The sequence below is a fragment of the Pelmatolapia mariae genome, linkage group LG20, assembly GCF_036321145.2.
Source record: "Pelmatolapia mariae isolate MD_Pm_ZW linkage group LG20, Pm_UMD_F_2, whole genome shotgun sequence".
NCBI lineage: Eukaryota > Metazoa > Chordata > Actinopteri > Cichliformes > Cichlidae > Pelmatolapia > Pelmatolapia mariae.
Window position 1 is genome coordinate 35,261,050 of NC_086244.1, and position 22,962 is coordinate 35,284,011.

Here is a 22,962-nt window from a genome sequence, read left to right on the forward strand (position 1 = left end):
CTCACTGAAGATTGAATTTATTGAATTATTTGATTTATTTTTGGGGGGTTTTCATTTGGTGACTGATTCCAAGTTCTCATGGCAGCTAGCTGCTAACACTGTCAACCTCTGGGCGACCACTTTTGATCACAAGGCAGCTGCACAGGGAGGTGGGAGGCAACCGGTCTCCGACCAGTTGCAGTCTGACTCACACTGGCTGCAATCACTTTCACACAGATGAGTGGAGGTTTGCAAATAACTGCATTTTAATTTATAAACACAGACAGGCTGCCAGATCCATGTGCAGGACAAATAAACAGAGGTACCTGATTTCTCTATTTACCCTTTAAATTGCATCAATATCTGGCACATTTTTAAAAATTGTACGTTTGAAAGAAATTGTGATGAATCTATAAAAAAAATATAAGATAAGTAATCATTTATAAATCTGAAGCTGACTTGTGCTCAATTCTCCTAACCTTTTCTAGCAGTGATACATGAGCACTTGTCAGAAAATGGGAAAAAAATGACCTTTGCTGCGTGACCTCTGGGGTCAATCCTTTTTTCTAGAGAACCTACCGAGCAATAACCTTGTGGGATTGACTGTGATCCTTTCAAGGTCCTTCAGACTCTGTGGTGCTTAAACATCTGTACCTTACATATACCTCTCATCCCTCTGAAAATGCTGTTAGCAAATCAATAGTGTGCAATGGACTCTGACGCCAAAAACCATCTACCTGCACTACAGCAGTCTGAGCTGATGTCAGCAAAGAAGCTTGGTTAACATTAACATTTTTTTAATAGCAAACTGTACCAGACTGGGCCTGTAAAGTATATCTATCCCCACATACCTGCCATACAAAAGGAATACAATACTAATGACTGATAGCAATACGTTAGTGCATGCACTGAGTGATGTTTTTGTGTAAAATATATGCAAGTGTGCACAAAATATTTTCTCCAGCCAAGCATGAACACAGAATAGCAAATTCCTGCTTCATCCACAGATTTGCCTTTTAAAATGGGAAGTGCACGTTGCGCTTTTCCTTTGAGCAGCAATCTCTGCTGGCCACATTGAGGCTGTTGAAAAGAGGAGCGATTCACGATGCAGTCATCCTTTGTATCTTTGACTTTAAGGGTTTCCGGTAACCCGGAGCACCTTCAGTGAATGCAGATACCAAGCTTATTAAAGCCACAAATGGACCCAGTTATGTAAAGATGTCCACAAAGCCCACTCTGAACAACCTGGTTGCATCCTCAGCTGAAACTACAGCACTACACTGTAATAAATGCTTGGACCCTTTGGTGAATTGGCAGGAGAAAGCTTACTATTGTCATGCTTCAAAGCAACATTACTCCAATATATCACATACTGCAATTTATGTTCGTAAGTACTTAAATATTGTTTTTATATTATAGGGGTGCTCATGTGACATATGTCATGTGTCTCTCAGCAGCAATAAAGATTAAAAGAGGCGACCTTGATATCTGAAATGCTCTGCCCTTGTGATTTATGGAGTCACCACAGATCTGTCTGAGTTCCTTTTCAGCGGCTCTTCATGGAAAAGAAAATGAAATCTGCAGTGGCATAATGGCAATTTCACCCTCAGCAGCGACCACGCATCCACACAATAGAAGTTCATTCAGAATTGGTGAAACCATACAGCTGCTCATTAACGCTAGTGCGCTTTGAATGAGGCAAGTCAGTCTTTGTTGATGGGAGTCTCTTACTTGCTACTAGACACTCATCCTCCAGTTGCCTGAAGAACACAGTGACTTTGTCCAAATCCGACAGGGCCGCCTTGGTGTCCTCCAGCATGGTCCGCTCCTCTTTCTGCCCGAGGAAAGAAAGAAAGCTCAGAAGTCGCACCAGAGTAAGAGTTTGGGTAGTTGTGGAGACAGCTGTGCGGCTACAGAGTCATACAGACTTCAGAGTATTTGATTCAGAAAGACACACACACACAAAAAAAAAAGCTGCAACAGGAAAGTTATTATTTAAAATTTACACCAAACTATGAACCCTGTTGTTTTTTCCCCCTAATAGGTAAACAAAGCTACTTTCGGCTGCTTCCTCATTCATGAGCACTCACCACAGCAGGAAGCGCTGCATATTTGATTTGGCAGATTTTTACATCACTGAGGCAGTCCCCCAAGGGATTCGTGCCTCCTCCCAGGCTCGAATTGAGCATCTTTGGGTTTAGTAGGCAAATGTGCAAACCACAACGCTATGTAGCCAACTTTCTAAGAACTAAACAAAAATACAAAACTTGTCCTCACCAGGTGTGGAGCCAGTGTGGACTGGAAGTGCAGCAAAATACCAATGGCGGATATCTGCTCTAGCCACTTGCGGCTGGTTTCCTTGCCGTCTTCTTGGTACTCGCCGGCATTGTTGAAGCGAGAACGCAGTGCAGTCAGCACCTGTTCGGCTAGCGTGCACAGAGCAGCCGTCGCCGCCTGGCAGAAGATCACGTCCCTTCGCAGCTGCAGAGATGTGTCTGGTATTGGTAGGGGAGAAAGAAAGGAATGATAAGATCAGTGACACAGAGAGTTCAGGGGGCACACGACTAAGTTGAAGTGGGTGAAAAAAAGCAGTGAAAACAAAGAAGACAACATAAAACAACATCTGTAGCAGAAAAAGGAAGTTCACTGTGGAGGAGAGGGTAAGGTATCCCAGTCTTACTGTAACCTCTCTTATTACATATCCTGAACTTGCTCTAATGCTTACAGTTGATTCTATTGGCTTGAATACCATGAGAGGATATCTGCCATTAACTAATGCCATATGTCACTGGAGAAAGTTCAGACTAGAGTATGTTGTGCTCTGAAACCAATCTTCATTCCAGCACACAGTCACACATCTGATTATGATCTTTTAAAAAAAAATGATGCTAAAACTTTGATTTAATGATTGGAAATCACTGGAAATGTGTTCATTACTTGTGTTCATTACTTTTGAAATAAACCTACATAAATATACATGTGTATGTATGGGATCCTTAAAATTAGGTTTTAAAGATTTGCAGAATTCCTGATGTGAATCTGGCTGTAAGTTCATATGATGGATGACCTCATATGCAAAGAGCTGTTAGAATAATAATAATTTCAAATGCTCCTGTTTTGAGACCTTTCTGGCTGCTTAAGACCTGAGTTCTGCTGGGTGACTGCACAGTCCACCTCTTCTGTTACTTTTATGGAAAATTAGAACTGGGTTCAACCTAGTCTGATTATCTGCTGCTGAGCTGATCTGAATATAAACTGATTTTCTCTTCTACCGGTGACACGCTGCTCTACCTGTGCACTTGAGCAGAGCCAGGAGGATCTGGTTCTTTCCATCTATAAAGAAACAAGAAAAAACAAGATGGAGTGAGAGATTGTAACTGTATATGAACACGTGGCATGCATGCGCGCATGCATGTGTTTTCTACTAACCATCCACAAATCTCTGTAGGCTCTCCACCAGGGTTTTGATAGAGGTGGGCAGGTTCCAAGGGTCTTCCTGGATGTTCTTATGGATAACGTAACGACAGCGAACAGTCCAGTCTTCGGTTTGGCGAAACTCTGTTCATGTTAAACCAGAGAACTTGTAAGCCTGTGCGCCAGCTCTCTGACAGAAACTTAGTGACACCTTTCGACAGTGCTTACACACACAAACAAATCTGTACCTGGCTGGCTGTGGTCAGAATAAAAGTGCTTGGTCTCCTCGCAGGCCTTGGTCATGATGGGTCCTTTGAGCAGACTGTTGATTGAGTCAACCTGCGTGCAGGAATAAAAGCATGCACACACTCAGTTAATGAAGCCAGTTTTTCTTCTAGTTCACTGCCTCAGACTCCACACACCTTTCATTCTTTTCTAACTACCGCTTTTATTTCTGCGTCGCTCAAGCGCAAACACACAAGCTCACACACAGAACTTTGCAGTAACTTCTGGCAAAGGTTTTCCAGAATTAACAACAACAAGGTCTGTGTTAGCAGCCCCCCTGAGCTGCTGTTTACATGTGCAAAGAACTACTGCAGCCAAAGTAGCTGTGCCCCTATCACCCCCCAGCTCCACCAGCAGGGAATCAAAGGACATCGAGAAGAGATGAAACGACGGACGTATGTCTTCAACTTAGTCCACGCATCAGTAAAAGCTTGTGTGTGTTCAAGGAGACAAAGTGGAGAACAGAGAAAGAAAGGAAGTCATGAGATGAGAGAGAAAGCCAGAATCCCGAACAGAGGACAGCAAGCCGCATGAGGTAACTCAGCCCAGATGCCGACTGATTACTATCACAGTGATCTGTTCCAAATGGTTAATGCTGACATGTGTGTTCCCTGTTTCTTCATCTTTAACTTCTACATCTAGTGGCTGAGTTTAAAGTCTGTTTAAAAACTAGGGTTAGGCCAGGGCTTAGGCAAAGCACTTTGGGGAAATACAGCAAAAAATTCCAAGTTAATCAGGAATTACCTATTCCTAACTCAACAGTCGAACTAACCTGGTTGAAAAGGTGCTCGAGGCAGCCGTGCAGCTTGTCCTGTTTGTCAGAGGGAATCCTCATGTCGCACGGCAGCTCGTCCCCTAGTTGACAGTAAAAACAAATAGCTGATGAGAGGCAATGATCACACTTTCTACAACAAGTATTAATTTTTATTCGACCATCTGGGCTTATTAAAACACACTTCTCTCCATCTGTCACTGCAAAATCTGACCTGAGCATCATATTAAACCGAATGAAGGCTAATAAATTATTACAACGCAACATCTCAGCATGAGCTGTTCATGACTTAACGCTGATAAAAAACAAAGCAATAAATAGCAGTGGACACATACTTGGCTCGCTGCACATTATTGTGGCTTTAAATGAAATGCTGCTTCTATAATATCCAGCCACAGTCACCTCCAAGCTATATCTAGAGGATTTCTGTGTCTTGGGAAAACATGAGGTAGCACAGAGTAAATCACGAGACGGCTGCCACAGATTTATTCTTACGGAAATATCCTTTATTTCTTGATTTTAAGCATCCAGAAGTGTATGTTTGCATAAGCCTAGCTTATATTATTTACATCCAATTAACTTTGGAACAGAGATGCTTCTTTTTTCCTTTGAGCTGGCTTTTCATTCCAACATCGGATCTGATCAGTGTGTCGTGTAAAATTCAATGTGGAGGAGAGCCAAAACATTAAATACACCTTGCTTATTTACACATGCACAGATCAACTTCAAGCCGTGTATTACCTGATCCCATCTCATCACTCCCCAGGTAAGAGCTGTTACTTCGCACACTGGTGTAGGACAGGACGGAGTCTCTGTTGCTGTTGCATTCACTGTAACAATGAGCACACACATGCACACACACAAGTAGCACCAGTTAAAAAGCATTAGGGGGGAAAAAAAGGGCTCATTCCGTTCTTAAACCACAGAGAGGATTTGGAAAGCTGCATCTAGTAATTATGCTGCCAAATAATCCTTGTGATTGTAAATGCCTTTTCTGATTTACAGTATATGAAACCAAAGGTAATTAAAAGCTTCTCACAACAACAACAACTGCTGCTGCCTTACACAGAGCTGCATTCAGTAAAACTGTAGCTATATCAGATTCCCAAATAAATTGGATATAATTCGCGCGTGCGTAAAATGGAGCTCTCCACTTTACAAAGACACTTTTATGAACAACTTCTTTTCCTAGTTTTCACGCTTAGTTGGGACTGTAATCCTTTCTTCATTTGCTGGTGTGCGGAGACAATTTCAGCCTTAGCGGGGCTGGTATTTATAGTCATACATCGATGTGATTCACCATGATTACCGGGAGCAAGTGGAAGATTTATGTGGCTCAAATTATACATGGCTTTAAGTGAGCACGCTTGCAATCCCCCTCAGAGAAGTTCAGAATGATTCACAAGCTGAATTACCATGACAAATGGCCTACGAGCGACTACGACCTACAAAACACCATCACTGGCTTTGTGTTGCTTTACTATTATCTGGGCTGGCAGGGTGACAAAGTGGGGGGAGTGGAGCCTGGATATCACCTGCTGGGTTATTCTGTGGTGTCCAATGTATGTAAATTTGTGCTGTTGGGATGGTGGGGGTGGCTACCGTAGAGGTGCTACAATGATAACTTGGCTTGAATTCTCCACTGGCTTCTCATAAATTTGTGCAAAAACAATATCACATACTTACAGTAAAATGATATATGTTCCTCTCTTTATACTGTATTATTCCCTTTTTCTATCTGATTCGTTATAGGGAGCTGCATTTCCTCACTGAATTCAGAGGCATGCACACAAACTTGGCTTCTGCCTTTGTCTCACACACAAACACACACACATGGATAGAAAAGGTGACATCCAATTTAGCTTCACACATCTCCTGCCAACAGTGTGAGTACTACTGTGATAATTAACCTGTCCGCAGTAATGGATCTGGCCTTCCCTTAAAAGCAAACACACACCCCTGCACACAGCTCTCATGGTCTCACTTACATTAAATTATATACAAGATGATATCTTCTCAATTGTTAATACAGGTGTGGTGATAGTGAACAACTCATTAGCAGCTTCTTCTGACATTCCTACTTAAACTGTAGCCATTTGTTATACGCTATTTATGTGCTATTCAATGCAATTTTTTAAAAAAAGGTTTAAAATAAGCTAATAATGTCAGCATATTCACTAAAACAGCTTGAATGATTATATTGTTCCATAATCCATTAGACGCTTAATATATTTTTATCACATTTTCCTAGAAAAGATACATATTATAGGTGATTTTTAGGCTTATTTACATATTAGGCAAGCAAGGACAAGAAACAAATGGTGATACAATCTACCTCTGAGCTACCTGGAAAAAGTAGATTGGAGGAATTTTAAATAGAAAAAATAAAATCTGGACTCAGACAGGGAAGGGATTCAGTGGTTAAGATGAGTATTTTACTAGTATGTGTCTGGGTTCACTTCTCCCCATTAAAGAGAAGGTCTAGTGCAGATCAGTACACTTTATCCTGCGATCTAACATCTACTTCTGATGGATGATGCTCTCATCCACACAGCGCTCACTGTGGATTACCACATCTCAGTCTAAATGCTCACCTACAGCTCTCTCCACCACCATCATCACGTGTAAGCAACATGTAGCAGCACCTTACTATGAAAAAAGGTCCGAACAACACCACACACACACGCACACACACACACACACACACACACACACACGCACACACGCACACACGCACACTAGGGAAGCAGTGATTTATGGGAGACACAATATACCAGAGTTTGGAACAAACACTATTTTCTTCGTGTATTTTTTCACCCCAGTCCTCTTTGCATTTTTTTGTTGTTGACCCTGTGTGTGTGTGTGTGTGTGTGTGTGTGTGTGTTTGTGCATGTGTGTGTGTAAAAGTCATTCTCCCCTGTCCTTCCCCTAACATTGCGTCTGTCACAGGCTGCGCTTGGCCATTGACCTCCAGCTGTTGAGTTCTACTGTGGTCTGTCACCACCTCAGGCTTTACTGCCTGATTCTCTCAGCTGGACAAAAACTTTAAAAAAAAGCACCACCCACATGTGAAACACATAAGCACTTTTCATCACATGCAAAATTTTACAAGTGGGATGATTCATCCACATTCACTAGGAAGCTTTGTACAGCTACCTTGACCAGAGTACTTTTTTCCTACTTGGCCTCAAAAAACCCTGAGTAAACAGCTCTGTGTGCAAGTGTGAGTGCATGAGTGTGTGTTTATACCACACACAGAAGAGCCGACATTTTGCTATACATTTTATTACGATGAGGTAGCTGCATTTCACATGACGTGGCCAGGCTTTAATGACAGAGCGGGTGAGGAGGCCGCGCCCCAAACATTTCGCTTTATTATACACCAGCCCACCGCACTGACAACCAATAACTATATCTTAGTGGGTGGTGGAGGGTGGGGCTCAGTGGCACTCTGTTCAGTGAACACACACACACACACTCCTTCTCAAAAAAAAAAAAATCATCTGAATGAACTTGCAACAAGCAAATGACATAACCAGATTCAACCAGCGCATTTTGAAGTCATTTTTAGCCCTGCATCTCAGTTAAAATGGCAACATCTGGAATGAATTATAGCCTCCAAAGGGGGGAAATGAGAAGCATTATAGGTTTGTGGAGAGTCTCAGAGCACTGTTTTTGTTTTTTAGGAGTTGTTTTTAATCTGCGATGCTGCTATAACAGATGAATGAATAAAGAAAGAATGAAATGAAAATATTACTTTAAATAATTAAGGTCAAAGTGTTTCAAGTTATATATTTGAGTTATATATAAGCTACTTAGGTCTCAAATTGTAGAAAATATAATTTGAGAGGTAAATACCTTGAAGGCCCCCAGAAAACCATGAGGTAAATACCACTTTAAATGATATCATGCTGACTTGCAATAGAAATATACAGAAAAAGTGAAAGTATGCTCTAATATGCCAGTTTGAAATCAAGAGCAAGATAAAAAGTTTTTAGAATATAGTCCAGTTGTGTTTTCCAATATGAAAGTAAATCCCATTTTTCCCAGCATCTTTGATAGACAGTGCAGTTTGCTCCCTAAGCATATCCAGCATATCCTGTTTCCATGGGCTAACAAGCCAGCAAGGCCTTCTTCTTCATCACCATCATCTTAAGCATTGTCCTGAACATTGGGAATTTCTGTCATATTAAGATGATTTTGCCCCTAGTTACCAACTCCAGGCCAATGAAACTCATATTTTCATGGTTTTCCGGGGGTCTTCAACCTAAGCCTGTGTAGCTGGAGCTTTATCTAATGTGTCTTATCAGTGCCTTGTTATCACCTTTTCAGGTGCTTTTTGAATAATGTGTGTTTAAGGCTTCCATGCCAGGTTACACTGTAACCTGTAGCTGCATATTCAGTAAGCACTTACCTGTAGGAGTCCCTGTAGCTCATTGTGTCGTGGCCGGAGTCCTCCTGGTCCTCCTCGTTCACTTTGAAGCAGACTCGTTTGGTGCCGCCCTGCTCCACTTTGTCCTGGTCACAGCCATCCTCACAGGGGACCAGGGCGGGCGGCTGATTTTCCTCGTCGATTGGAGGCTCTCCGCCCTCTCCTTGGAGCTGTGTAGGTTCGGTGATGGATGACAACAGCCTAGAGAAAAAAATATAAACAAATATATCTGAAAACAACAAAATATGGATATTTATCTTTACCTTGGAGATATTATCTACATATCTTTAGCATATGATACAGAGCATATATCATAATTTATATAACATATATGCCATACCTTTGTGTTATGTTTTTAGCATATTCAAAGCTTTCATACAACTTGATCCATAGTCATTCATATTCAAATTAAAGTCTTCATGTCAAGACACTGTTATGCTTACATTTCTAATACAATACACAATGAATGGGCTCCCCCATAACTAAAACATACACATGTATTCATTCAAATTGTCACACCCCTTCCTCAGCACAGACACACAATATGTGTCTCTTTCTCTTGATGTTATCCTGGCCTCACTCCCTGTTCCTGTACTGGGCCTGGCCCATAAATATTTTGGGCCTGAAGAATGTTCCTTTTGTAAATCCTCAGCTTTAAACAAGGCAGAGGGAGGACAGACAAAGACAGGCTGCTGTGGGGATAACAGCTTTTCACGCAGGGATCTCTGAATGTCAGCGTGAAGGTTACGAAAATAGCCTACTCAAAAACAGTAGTGGAATGGAAATATCTGATAACAGCAGAAGGTCGGTAATGCTGAGACTATTTTCTGAATGGATGTGAGTAAAAGTTTTCTTTTTTCTAATATGTGAAAACATCTGCAGAATAGGCATAACCTTCAAAAGATAAGAAAAAATTTATGTGAAAATAAGGTTCAGTGCTGTTAAATTAAACGTGATGAATACGAGCTGTAATACTTACACATCTATTTGAGCAACATACTGCTTCATTTCCCTCACAGCAACGTCCAAACGACTGTACAAGTAAATGTAGGCGTCCTGTGTCTCGGTGTCTTCCTGTTTGAGCAGGAAACTCAAACCGCCTTCTCCGTGGCGACTATCATTCAAGCCCTCCCCTCCGTCGACATTCACTTCCCCGCTGCCATCCGCTTCATCCCCATCCAAACCAGAGCAGCTCCAGGACGGAGCTCCCATGCTGGTCATGCAATGTTGAGTGTGGGACATGGGGTTCAGTTGTGCTAAAGGAGAGGAGAGGCGAGGAGAGGAGAGATGTTACGGGTGATTGAATGAAAAAGACTTCACGCTCTGACAATTATATCTATGCCAGATGTTCAAAAGCTATGAAGTAATACTCTTATCTGTTCTTAATTTGGTGTTGATGAAAAACAAAGTCTTAAAAAGACCATCGTTCAGCTAATATACGCAGTAAAAGCAAACCTGTTTATCTGGGTTGAATGCCAAGCTAAGCTGTAATAACCTGACATATCCAAAAACTGAAAACAGATTTAATACTCGTGGTGATCTAAGACAGTTCAAACTCTAACGACAACTTTCAAAAAAAGAGCCACAGCAACATCTCATCAGTACAAGTGCTTGGCAGATGTCTGACCGGCAGCTGGTGTTCAGAGGAAAGATGGGGCCGACCATCTTGGAACAATGCTGACTGTCTGCTGTCTAGACAGCTGTACTGCGTTTTCATCTTTGCTGAGAGTAGAAGTTCACATGTTAACCTCTAAAATTCCTATTGAAAACCAAATTTTAAAAGTATTTCCAAACTTTATTCTCTCCTTGAACATCTTCTACTTTCCGTTTCAACTAAATCGCTCCCTTTTTTCCTCTGCTCTGTGACCTCTAACGCACCACAGAGTGAACTCATTCCTGCTCTGCACTGAGGTCTTTGCTTACATCATTCACTCACTTCTCATGTCAATAATTTGAATATAATGGCCGAGGGCTAATGGAGTCTTAATAGCAACCCACTCATCTAATTTTACCATGAGAATCCTTGTTGAGCCTTTTTGGTTACACTGGGAGGCTGGGGTTGGTCCAGTCACAGCATCAAATGCATTAAAGCATCAAAATGACCACTGAGCTAGTGGTAAGCTCCTCCATGAGAGGGATAAATCCCAGCGACGCTTACTTTACGCAGTGAAAATGTGACACTGTTGAGATTGTTCTAATCTTCTTGGTTAGAGGACTGTGCGCAGCTCCTACCTTGGTCGGGGTCCAGGCCAAAGATGGAGTTTTTACGACCAAAACGGATGCTGAAAGTCCTGCCGGCAGAGGTAGTGCTTTTGGGGTAGGAGACCTGCATCAAGTTGATGTGGCAGTTGGTGGGAACAAAGTCCATGCAGCCCAGTGGGTGAGGGCGAACCCCAGCCTGCCTGACAGAGGGCCACACCTTGTTCCTCAGTTCCAGAGCAAACTGTGTGAAAAAGAGAAACAAAACGGGAGAAGCCATGAAGAAGAAGGTAATGAGTTTAGTGAATTAAAAAATGATATGACTACAACTGTTGCATCTTCATGATATCGTAAAGCTTCTGATAAGGGTTCCGGTATGTTTAGCGACTGAGTTCATTAAAGTTTGCATTTAATCATTGTAGATATTAGCTTTCTTATCAGAATGAAGCTCCTGGATGTTTCTTAGATGCGATGCTATTTTAAATAATTCAGTGGGTTTGGATTTTATATGATTTCTTTTACAGTCTGTGTAATATGTAAGGAAAAAATAAGACAAATATCAAAATGTGTTTACCAGGTAGTGGCATGTGGTCTACACGACAAACACAACTGTCTTGAAAAAGCATTTTGTCAGACTCTAACACACTTTCACCAAGCTGCTCAAAAAGCATTAAATGCAATATGAGTAGTGTAAAAAAAAAGAAAAGAAAATTTGCCATGTCTTTTTTGGGGGGAGCAAAAATGTGAATTTATTGCTATAGAAAAGGATGTTCCACTGAACCGTTTAGTCACATGTCACAAAATAAACTGTGTTTAGTAAACTAATATGACTGAATACCGGAACATTCCTGTGTTCACATCTATGCTCAAGAGAAAACACAAGTATGCCTCAATACCTGCTGATAGCTGCTGATACGCCTACTGATACTCTCCAGCTTGGTGTCGCAGATTTGTCTGAACTCGTACTGAGGCATGGTAACGACTCGGTCGTTCTGGGAGATGAGCTGGCTGCAGTTATGAACGAAGCGGTTGTCATCGCCAGAAAACGCCTCCAGGATCTGTAGAGACAAGAACAATTGCTGAGGATGGATCACCTTGACAATAACAGTTTAGGAACCCAATTTAGTCGATTTCAATCACTGGCAAATTAGCATTTCTAGCTGTAGCAGCGAAATAAGGCAGCTGAGTTTTACCCCAGCTAAACTTTCTGCTTTCCAGTTCCAGTAAGTGAAACCAGAAGCAAAAACAAAATATTAAGCTGACTTTACTGTTTGAAACTTAAGCAATATTTAGCATGACTATCCACCAGTCTAACGACAAATGCATATGTAAGCTTTAGCTGAACAAACTTCTCCTCATCTTGACAAAACTCACTTTCGCAGTGAGGCTGAAGCAGCCTTTGGGTTCCACTATCTTCTCCAGGACATGGCTCTTGATGCCAGCAGTGCTCACATATTCATATACCACGCCATGCTCCAAGTGAACGTTATCAACTGTCAGACTAACCAGAGGCAGGTCACACAGGGAGAGTCTGCCCAGCTTGCAGTCTGTGGATCACAGATTTCAATTAAATTCTTGACAAATAACCAACTAAAATACAATAACCCCAAAAAAATCAAATGATATGTGCATGTTTTAAAAAAACTCCATTCACTTCAAAATCATGAAAAAACAAAAATGTAGTGCGTATAAAAACCTCTGAGGGAAAAACACAATATCATTTTAAGTCATTTTAGTAATGACACATGTAAAGGTACACAGTGTGCTGCACATCTGTCAAGTGTGCTTACCCTGCCAGCACTGTGGGAAAATTGGCCACTAAGTGTACACTGAATATTACTTAATGGCGTCCTATGACTGTAGCGTGAGGAAGTGTAATTTTCAAACTGCGAATTTTCTATATCCAGAGCAAATTACCTACTGCTGAAGCCACTTTTACTGGCACGGTGAATATGACCCAAGTCAGAAGCCAAATGAAAAAACCAAAAAACAAAAAAGCATTGTAGATGGAACATAATGTTTTGATGTAATGTTTTTGGCAGGGTCACGTGTTTTTAGCATGAAGCCTGCAATCAATCTGGATTCACACACAAGGCAAAAAGCTGCCAAGCAGCACTAATCTCGCTCAGATACATTTTGCTGACTGAAATGAAACTAGCTGACATGAGCGGAAAAACCGCAAAGGAATTGGGGATTGAAAGCTTCTTACAGAAATTAAAGACACACTGCGACACTGATAAAACTTTAAATCCGAGCAAAACAAAAGACTGTTGCAAACAATTTCACAGCACCACGTTTCACCTGTTCCATTGGTGCCCTTGTCCTCTTCGTGGTCAGAGCCATTCTCCACTGGGTAAGGCTTGAAAGGGCTGTCCTCCTTCTCATCTGCACCCCCCTCTCTCTGTAGCTCTTTCACATCCTCGAATGCTCGATACACCCAGTGACACTGTGGGAAGAAGATTAAAGCTCAAAAAAATCAGTCGCCGGGGCGCCTGCTGTCTGGGCCCTCTCTCTCTCACCAGTTCATCTAGACAGACCCATCCGATATTAGTTTTGCCAGCCGTCAGCATGGCTGCAGTGTTTGGTAGACTATTTATTGGAATTTTAATGTGGATGAGAACATGATGAAACAGAAACATCAACATCAAGCTGTGTAAATATGAGAGCGCTTCATACACGTATTTTAGAGGGAAGAAGCTAAAGTATGGACAGAGAAGCTTTTACTCTGGCAATGCAATAAAGACTGATTCCACCTAAATGAACAATGCAATGCACTCAACCACTGACAACAAACTGGTTAAATGATCAGCTAAATAAAATAAGACATAACAAAACATCATACGGAGGACACCCTGCTCTGCTCTGTCTGCAGCCTTTTGAAATACTGCCTGGAGACATGAGTTGCTTCTGCAGGAATGTCAAAACAACCAAAGAGGAGTTTGTAGTTTTGACATTGGCCATCTAGTATTCAGTATAAACACTTGTTATCTAGTCATGGCTCTGAACCCCCCCCCCCCAAAAAAAAAACAAAAAAACAATTCACTAATGTTACTTTAATAAAGGATTTAACTCATGCAGTTTTGGCAGTGGGGCTGAATGAACACTGTGGATACTGTTTCACTCCAGGCAGGACTGTATTTTGAGTTAAATAACCTGTAGCGACATAGTGACAGCTAGTGCTGGGCGATATGACGATATATATCGTGTGGACGATAGAAAAGTGTCTATCGTGCCATTTGTCTTCTATCGTTTATATCGTTTCTAACACTAATTTTATAAATTATTACATAAAATATATCATTAACCCTTTACAACCAGTCGGAGCAGGCACACTCCGTTTTGCCTAACTATTTTTAAATCCCTGTAGAACTGGAACCACGTAAGGTAGCGCAATAATTGTTTTTGCATATGAAACCGTAGGAGTTGTACTTACATCTTATTCCATTAGCTTGTCCTAGGTCACAGTTTCCTTCCACATATGGCTTTGCAAAAATTGCATAAAAAGCACTTCCAGCAACAAAAACATAATATTCCAGAAACAGGCTTTGCCGATCCGATTAGCTGTTCATAACACTTCCTACGTTGGAATATAAGGCAGCGCGAACTATCGCGTGTCCGCCATTACCTGCACGAAACCGGAAGTGACGTCATTTTCGCGGAAAATTTAGTTTTTTACCTTCAAAGCCTATGTTGGTGTTTTTAAAAGTCATGTTTGACTTTATGCTTTTCTGTACCGTTTCTGGGATGCTTAGAAGTCAAATTACACTGTTGGAAATAGTTTATTTTGATGCACATGCTGTTTTTTTGCAAATTTGCATTATGATATTTATTTTCATTTTTCCTGTAGTATATAAAAATTAGTGTATCTCAAACATAAAACTATGAAGACACTCAAAATAAATTTCTTGTGGTTGGAAACTATGTTGTGCAACTTTTTTGTATTTACAGTTTTGAGGGATAAGCCTCTTAAATTTCTCTAACTAGAAATATATGTAAAAAACAAAACAAAAACGATTTTCAATTTTTTTGTAGTTTATTGCACTTTCTTTTGCAATTTATGTAGTTTCTATGGACTTAATGCATACATATTATTAAAATTTGGGCTATAACGGTTGTATTGATGTATAGCAACTTGAAATGCTCCCACAAATGGCACTACAGCATGTAAAATGTAAAGATAAGCTCTGGCAGACTTGGTTCTATGGTAGGTCTTAAAGGGTTAAATAGCCTGTGGCAAATATATTAGTGTTGTCTTCTCACTATACATACTCTGAACTTTATGCAAGAGAAAATAAAGTATAAAAAAATGATGTTAAAAATAATGACTCCGTCTTGTGGTTTTGCGACATGGTGCTGCTTTACGTGCACCCGGATTTGCGACATGCTTTACGGTAACTCAAAACAAAGACTGCACCCTCTCCACTCGCTGTTTACAGACTTCATACTTTCCAGATGACCACAGGTCAGGTGGTATATCGTGATATATATCGTTATCTTGATATAAAAGAATTCATATCGTGATAAATATTTTTTCCATATCGCCCAGCACTAGTGACAGCTTGTAATTCACTTTGGATCTCACTAAGAAACCTACCATTCCAGCCAAAAATGCAGATGAAATGAGCAGTCAACTAATGCAAATGCTGTTTTTCTGAACCATCTCAGGAATGTCTGGCTGACCTCTATTCTTTGGGCTGTTAGCTTGTCAAATGTGGTTTTTATTGAGCTTTCCCACATTAGTAAATGATCTGACATATTAACTTCCAAAACTACCACTGACACTATTCATGCTGTCTTGTGGCATTACTTGGTTTACTGTCTGCTAAATAAAGCGCTCAGGGATTTCCCTTACAGTTAGAGCCATAACAACACACAAGGACTGTAAAACCTCACAGAACACCATGCACCGTACTGAGCAGGATGATGTGGTTTGTTGGAATTTAACTGTTAATTATAATATGGGCTAAATAAAAGAGACTTAACGCTAGAAAACCTGCTCTAATGTTACAGAATAGTTTGTTTTTTGTTGGCCTGTGTTAGCTCACCGCTTGTAGAGGGTCCTGGTGAGTGTGCTGGGCTGTGAAATGCTCCAGGACCTCTTGGTAGTCGCTGTGATTGACACTGTTGCCATTGACTTTCAGGACGACCTGGCCCGGCTGAAGACCAGACGCTGCTGCCTCCCAGCCTGTAATATTTCCACACAGGATCATGAGTTCGCACAAAGGCAAAAACCATTTACAACACCACACATACACTGGGAAACATCTTCTTGAATTAAGTATAACATAGTGAACTCATTTAAAAAAATTAACTTTTGGATTCAACTCCCATAGTTCTCAACAAAACATTTTCCCTATTGTTTCTACAGGAAAATGGGAAATCACTCTGTGGAGTGCTATAACATGCTGTCTCAAGCTACTAATGGCTTTACAGCCTGGAAGTCCAATCAACACCTCGATTAACCTTCCTGCCCAATCTAAAAATACCAGCAATGGCATCACTTCCACCCAGGGTGCCAGCAGTAACCACATTAAGGAGACTACTTGACCCATGAATGAAAATCTCCCAGTCAAAGTAATTTAAAAACAATGGGGTAAAAAATAGTAGCCACTGAATTCAAATGAAACATACGTCATACTGAGTCCTAAGTAATTGAGGACGTTAGGAAAGTGAGAAAAGGAACATGTAGGGAAGAAGGAGGTGGGTTTAAGAGGGAGAGAAAGTGGAGGAAAGACAATAAAACCAAGGGGCCAAATTTCTTGGCTGTACCGGTCTTTTTTTTATTAGGGTGCATGTGTGTATCCTCGCCTTACTCCTGCTAGGTTACAAATTGGGATTCATCCCTCATTTAACTTCTAAACACACTGCTGATTTTTCTATTTAGAGACCGACAAACAGGCTGTATGGTAAGGAGGCCTTAAAGAAAAGTAGGAGAAACGAAAAGGAAAACAGGAGTAGCTGTATTTTCAGTTACCCATTACAGTTTTAGCTCTGATCACAGAACATTGTGTGTGTTTGAAAAGTAGTTTGCTCTATTAAGGGTTTGAACCCTGACCGTGGGCTGTCTGGCTGACAGGTGGCCATAAAAACCTAATAGAGGCTCACTAAGAGCAGAACGTAACAGGTGGTTAGAGGCTAGAGTTACCTCATCTTTCCTTTGAATTCCCTCGGAATTATTTGTCTTTCTGACATCGTAAACACTTTTAATGCATTTACTGGCACTGGTGCAGAAATAACAAGGTCAACATCTTACAAATCTGTTCACGGATCTCCACTGTTGGCTCATAAGCAAAATATGGGTCACTTATAACTACATTCAAGAAATAATAATTTAACTACACTTCCCCGGGAGCTGTAAAGTGCTCAAGTGCTCAACTGATTATTTTTCCATTACACGTACAAAGCGATGGTCTTATTTTACCTTTAAATACAAAACTGCACACTATTTTTGCCATTTCGCCATGTGACAGAAACCAGATATTAACGATACAGCGACACTGTTATAAATTACATTTTCGATCTGGGGTAATATACTTACTACAATAAAAAATTGTAGCCTACTTATTAAACTCTGGTACCGTGCTTTCGTCCTATGTGTTATTCTCTGAGTGTTCATGACAGAAGAAGTAATAATGAAATTCTTCTGCTATCTCTGAAAAAAATGCATATTTTTGCTGATTGTTGTGGCTACAGAAGTCAGTTACCTTTCCTCACAGCGTGGACATGAGGAGGAACAGAGCCGCTCAGTCTGAAGGAGAGACTGTCTGGGTTGTCAGGGATTTTTACAATCCTGGAAAAAAAAAGAAAAAGAAAATACCAATCAGACCAGTGCGGTCTATATGAGTGGACATTGTGTATTTCAGTATATATGCATGATCCCTCACTCCTTGGCCTTGGTGCCAACCAGCAGCCGCAGGGAGCGTCGTATGCAGAAGGACTGGCTAATCATGGTTTCAACCTCAGAGAAAGGCCTGAGGAAAAGCAGGTCCTCGTTGATGGTGTAGATCTTCCTGCCCACCTGCAGGCCAGCCATCTGCACGGACAGACGGACAGACAGGAGACAGAATGTGGTTATTTATAGGTGGCAGCTTGCTTCAGCCTGAACCCCCTCCCAAAGGCAACATCCGCACAGTAAGAGTTTCAGGTCGGGGGACTGCAATTCAATTTAAAATTACGAGCAAGTACCGGAGTGAGACAGAGACTGTGTACAATTCCCCTGTCTAACGTGAATTACTCACAATCAAGTGCTGGTATATGATAATGTGCCTCCAAGGAGCAAAGAAGAAAACAAACAAACAAGCGATAAGACGAAAAGCATCGTTTGCTGCTCCAAATTCCCACAGCTTGTTCTGTCTTGTCGTGTATTTTCCAGCATTTGACTGAAGTTGTATGGAGTGAGTGCGTATAAAGATTGGCCACTGGATATGATAAAAATGCATGATTGCTAGACCTGAGTGTCATGCCTGCTTTGTATTAGATTTGCACGCACTTCCAGACTGAAGGGCGTCACTTTATAATTTTTTTCCTAATGTTGCCAGTTGCTCTGCCTGCGACCTCTTTGTCGGATCTTGCCAGATTCCTTTAGCTAATATACAATCTCTTCAGTCACGGCGCGTTGCAGCCGCACAAACCAGTATACCTGCTCCCAAAGAAACAAACATTTTCAAGCTTTTCACAGTCGGATTTCAGCTTCTGAAATCTCTTTACAAATGACAGACACACAGCAAATCAGCCTGCTGCATGCATTTAAATGCAGTCATCTTCAGTCACGTTGTGAGAAGAATACAGCCTCTGTGCACTCACTGTGTGAGTCCAGTGTCCTGGGCAAAGATCCGGTGGGATAGCCTTGGTTAAGCCAGACCTCGACTCTGGATGAAGGCCCAGCGTGGATGTAGGAACGACTGGGAGGAGCCAGAGCTATTTGAATGCAGAGGGGTGCATGTATATGTGTGTGTGATTACACAGCATGGGTGCCAGTCTGCACGTGACTTTCTATAATAGTATCATATAGTGAAAGAGCTCAGTGTGTGAGTGTGTGCCTCTCAGCCCTTTTCAGAGCCCCATGGGAATCAGCTGAGCTTCATTCACTGCGCTGGCACACGGGCTGTGTCACAACTAGCAATCCTCCCACTGTGGGGAGTGGAGGGCACGGGGGAATGAATAATAGAGTGAGAGGGGGGTAGAAATTAAGGAAAAAGGAGTAATAAGGAACAGAGAAGCAAAGGTTTAGTGTGGTAGTTGGGCAGTGCATAAAAATGAAGATTATCCAGAGCTGCAGAGCAGCACAGGGACACGAGAGAAATGAGGATACAAATGTGTAGTGGGGAGTATGACAGTTATAGTCAGGCTGTGGAGGAAAAACAACCAGGGCACCATCATGTGTGTTCATGACAACGTTGCAACGATTAACAGTATACAGGCCGGGCTGTGAGACGGACAGGCCAGAAGTAAAGTATGTCACCTGTCTAAGCCGAGTAGGAGGACATAAAAAGAGGATGAATGATCAATAAGACAGGAAAACATTGGCTCGTCCATCTTGTATTAGCACAGCCATTGAGCTGTCACTGTTATTCCCCTCCCCATCATCAGTGAAGGCTGACACAATGGCACGGACGGGACAAATACCAATATGGAAGCTGCTCCCTCCTAAACGTAAAAATATATCTCCAAATGGCTCTGAAGCCAATCAGAGCAGCGTTCTCGAAAAAGGGAGCGAGACAGAGTGACAGCAGCCGTCCGGATAGTAGACAGCCATTACCTAGTGGAACTGATACCCCGAGGCTGGAAGAAGTGTGTGTGTGTGTGTTTACCTCAGCGTGTGAGCCCCTGGTGACAGATTTCACAACGATGGCCTTGTTCTTCTCCTCAATCTCAAAGCCGTAGCCTTCCTCCTCGGGGTGAATCTAGCACAGAGAAAATCGACTAATTACTTCCACATTTTCACCGCTGACTGTCAGGCTTAAAATGTCTTGAACTGATTTAGTATCACAAGTAAGCAAACAGGAAAATAATTTTAGATGCACACATATTCATCATCTTTCTGTCTCCCTGGGTTCTGCTGCTGTAATTCTGTGCTGTTAGTCAGAAAGCAACTGTAGGCTCTGGCTATAAAACTGCAACTTGTCTTCATGGCAGTGACCTGGTTTGTCTGAGAAATCACTGAAGCTTTAAAGAAAAAAAAGGTGATTTACGGCACTTTTTCTGGGTGGTCTCACATGCAAACTATTCACACATAATCACAGTTTCATTAGCCATTTGTGACTTTCTTTCCGTCTCAGGTGCCTTTGCCTGATGTTGCTCTCTGCTCTCCATATTGTATTCCCACTTGGGGTTGAGGCTTAAAGTTAAACGCTGTCGTCGCCAAACACATTAGCGGCTTCCATTAGTTAAGCTGCTGGGGCCATCTTCCTGCTGCACAGTCCTGATAAGATGGGGATCTCTGCTGTTATATCAGAGGAGATGACCGTGGAAAATAAAGAGTTCCTGCACTTCACTTCAATAATAGGCATTGGGGGGGGATTAGTTCCGCTAATCAAGGAAAAGGGCCTTTTCCACTTCTTGTGGAAAGCCAGATGGCGTGCCTACTTCTCACTATGATATGAAAAGGGATGCTGATGATGCTTCTAGGTTTCCCTGAAGATAATGGACTCAAATAAACAGTTGACTTTCTGTGTGAGTTTGTGGAAACCCCCGAACACTTGAGCCAGTGTTGTGCAGACTGACCTTAGTGTATGTGTGAAAAAATATTATATGCTTTTATTGTAGGATAATGATATTAACAGAAGTCACGCCACAGATGTGATTGGAATTAAACTGAAAAGCTAGGTGACCCGATATCTGGGCAGTTAGTGCACATACCATATTCCCCTAAGCAGCCCCTCCTCTTTCTACAAAGAATATTTAATAGTGTCAAACTGGACGCTCTGTTCTGGAGTGAATATGGACATGTTTGCTGCAAATTACACCTTCTATAAAAGTCAAAACTAAGCTGCTGTTTATTTGACTCTTACCTTTTCCTGCTGCTACAAAAAGAAATGGCTACACAACGCTCACTGACAACGCATTTTAAAAGGTCTTTAAAGCAGATCAAGCACTAAAGAAGGAAAAAGTCTTGTCCTGCTTTTAACTGCACTACAGTCATCAATCATCAGCTCACATTTTCAAATGTATTTCAAGAATATTCATCAGCTGCCGTTCGTTTCGGTCATCTCTCACAGTTATCTCTTGTATCAGCAGCAGCGCAACAGAGATTCATCCCGGCCAATACAGCTGATTACATTACAATTATATTCAGAGCAAAACACTCAGATGCATAGTGATCAGAGCGATTTCAAATGTGCTTGTCGTCATCAAAGCTACTCGTGCTCCAGTGAGGGGGAGGGGTGGGGGGCTGTGTATAGTGGTGTTAATAACATTTAGATGTGGAGATCAGAAGAAGGCACACAGGTATATATGTATGCAGGGTTCTACTGTCAAAATGCATGTTTATGCCCGGCAGCGTAACAGGATAACTTGAAAAACCTTGTTTTTGTTATTTTTGCATCATGCTTTTGTTTTGTCTTTGGGGTGGTTAATGCTGTGCAAGGTAATCAAAGCATCTCTGTGCCATGTTTGGAGCATCGGAAAGATGTTCGCAAACCTTTTAATTATTAGCACGTTTTTCTCGTGGGAAAATGATGATGCTAGAAGTGTTTTTTTTCCCCAGATTCTGGCAATATCTGGGTATCCATGTATAGATGTGGGAGCATGTGGAAGTGTGTATATGAGTGTTTTTGCTCACCACAAGGGATTTGACTAAGATGTTTTCAATGAGTTTGAAGTCATTTCGCTGGAGCTGCTTGCTCTTGGTGCCGGTCCCCTCGGTTTCCTCGTCCGCGTAGAAACGGAAGAACTGGGACTCGTCTTTAAACTCGCTCTTCTCCAAAACTGAAGTAAATTAAAAAACAAAAAAAACACACAAAAATGTGGTAAATGTGTGCAGAACGCAGCCACGGGAGATAACAAAGAGAAATAGCAGAACGTCACAGTATCAGTCTTGCAAGATGAGTGAAAAGGTAAAAGAGCAGGAAGATTAAAAAAAGGCTTTTTTAAATAAAGCTTTGACCCAACTTCCCAAAAAAAAAAAAAAATCTATAAAGATACATGTGTTTATAGAAGCTTTAATCTTTGGGAATCTTCACACAAACAGGCTAACAGTTAATTAGCTCATTAGCCGATGATGTTAGTGAGAGCATCTGGAGCAAGACCACATCTGGGCTGCAGCCAACACAAGTCTTCCAAACCAAGGTTGGGAAGACTCTCAGGAGGACACAAGAAATTGTGTGTGTGTGTGTGTGTGTGTGTGTGTGTGTGTGTGTGTGTGTGTGTGTGTGTGTGTGTGCATGTGCGTGTGCGTGTGCGTGTAAATCCCACTGTTGTACTGAGGTTTACTTCAACACATGGGGCACTGCAAACAGGTGAGAACCATATTATGGTCGCTTTGTCCAATCACAGTAATTGTGAAGAAAAGACTCAACACTTTTCTTTTTCAATGTTTTGAAAGATCTCCCTTTATTTTTATTTTGTTACAGGCCTTAGGCAACAGAATTAAAGGGAGAGGCTAACTTATTCTGTCTCAATAATTATGCAGTACTAACAGCAGTTAAGTCATTAAGCTGATGCCCAAGTGCACATCAGTAAGCACGGCTACAATTACAGGACACACACTATTGTACCGTACGGTATGTCTTTTAACGGCATTGCCTTGCCGCAGCTTTTTGAAGTTTGCTCTAAAAAGTCACGATGCGAAATGTTATTTTCCAGAGAAACAGACCAAAAAAAAAGTCCATCTGGTTTGCGTCTTAGGAGGATTTGGAATTTGTGACATGAGGCACAAACATTT

The 22,962-nt window shown here is 41.5% G+C and overlaps 1 protein-coding gene across 3 annotated transcripts in view; it reads right to left on the reverse strand.

Annotated features, from left to right (window-relative positions):
• The window catches only part of prex1 (phosphatidylinositol-3,4,5-trisphosphate-dependent Rac exchange factor 1), an 80,980-nt gene that overhangs the window by 8,447 nt on the left and 49,571 nt on the right, over positions 1–22,962 (reverse strand). For all 3 annotated transcript variants that reach the window (XM_063463784.1, XM_063463785.1, XM_063463786.1), the window contains exons 16-33: positions 21,862–22,007; positions 19,892–19,984; positions 17,966–18,114; positions 17,786–17,871; positions 16,127–16,266; positions 13,383–13,527; positions 12,456–12,628; positions 11,978–12,139; positions 11,115–11,325; positions 9,862–10,138; positions 8,865–9,083; positions 5,192–5,280; positions 4,451–4,533; positions 3,642–3,732; positions 3,409–3,537; positions 3,271–3,312; positions 2,257–2,474; positions 1,711–1,813 (exon numbers count right to left, since the gene is read on the reverse strand). In XM_063463784.1, coding sequence (XP_063319854.1) covers positions 1,711–1,813; positions 2,257–2,474; positions 3,271–3,312; positions 3,409–3,537; positions 3,642–3,732; positions 4,451–4,533; positions 5,192–5,280; positions 8,865–9,083; positions 9,862–10,138; positions 11,115–11,325; positions 11,978–12,139; positions 12,456–12,628; positions 13,383–13,527; positions 16,127–16,266; positions 17,786–17,871; positions 17,966–18,114; positions 19,892–19,984; positions 21,862–22,007 — 2,556 coding nt within the window. The remainder of the gene's footprint in view (positions 1–1,710; positions 1,814–2,256; positions 2,475–3,270; positions 3,313–3,408; positions 3,538–3,641; positions 3,733–4,450; positions 4,534–5,191; positions 5,281–8,864; positions 9,084–9,861; positions 10,139–11,114; positions 11,326–11,977; positions 12,140–12,455; positions 12,629–13,382; positions 13,528–16,126; positions 16,267–17,785; positions 17,872–17,965; positions 18,115–19,891; positions 19,985–21,861; positions 22,008–22,962) is intronic.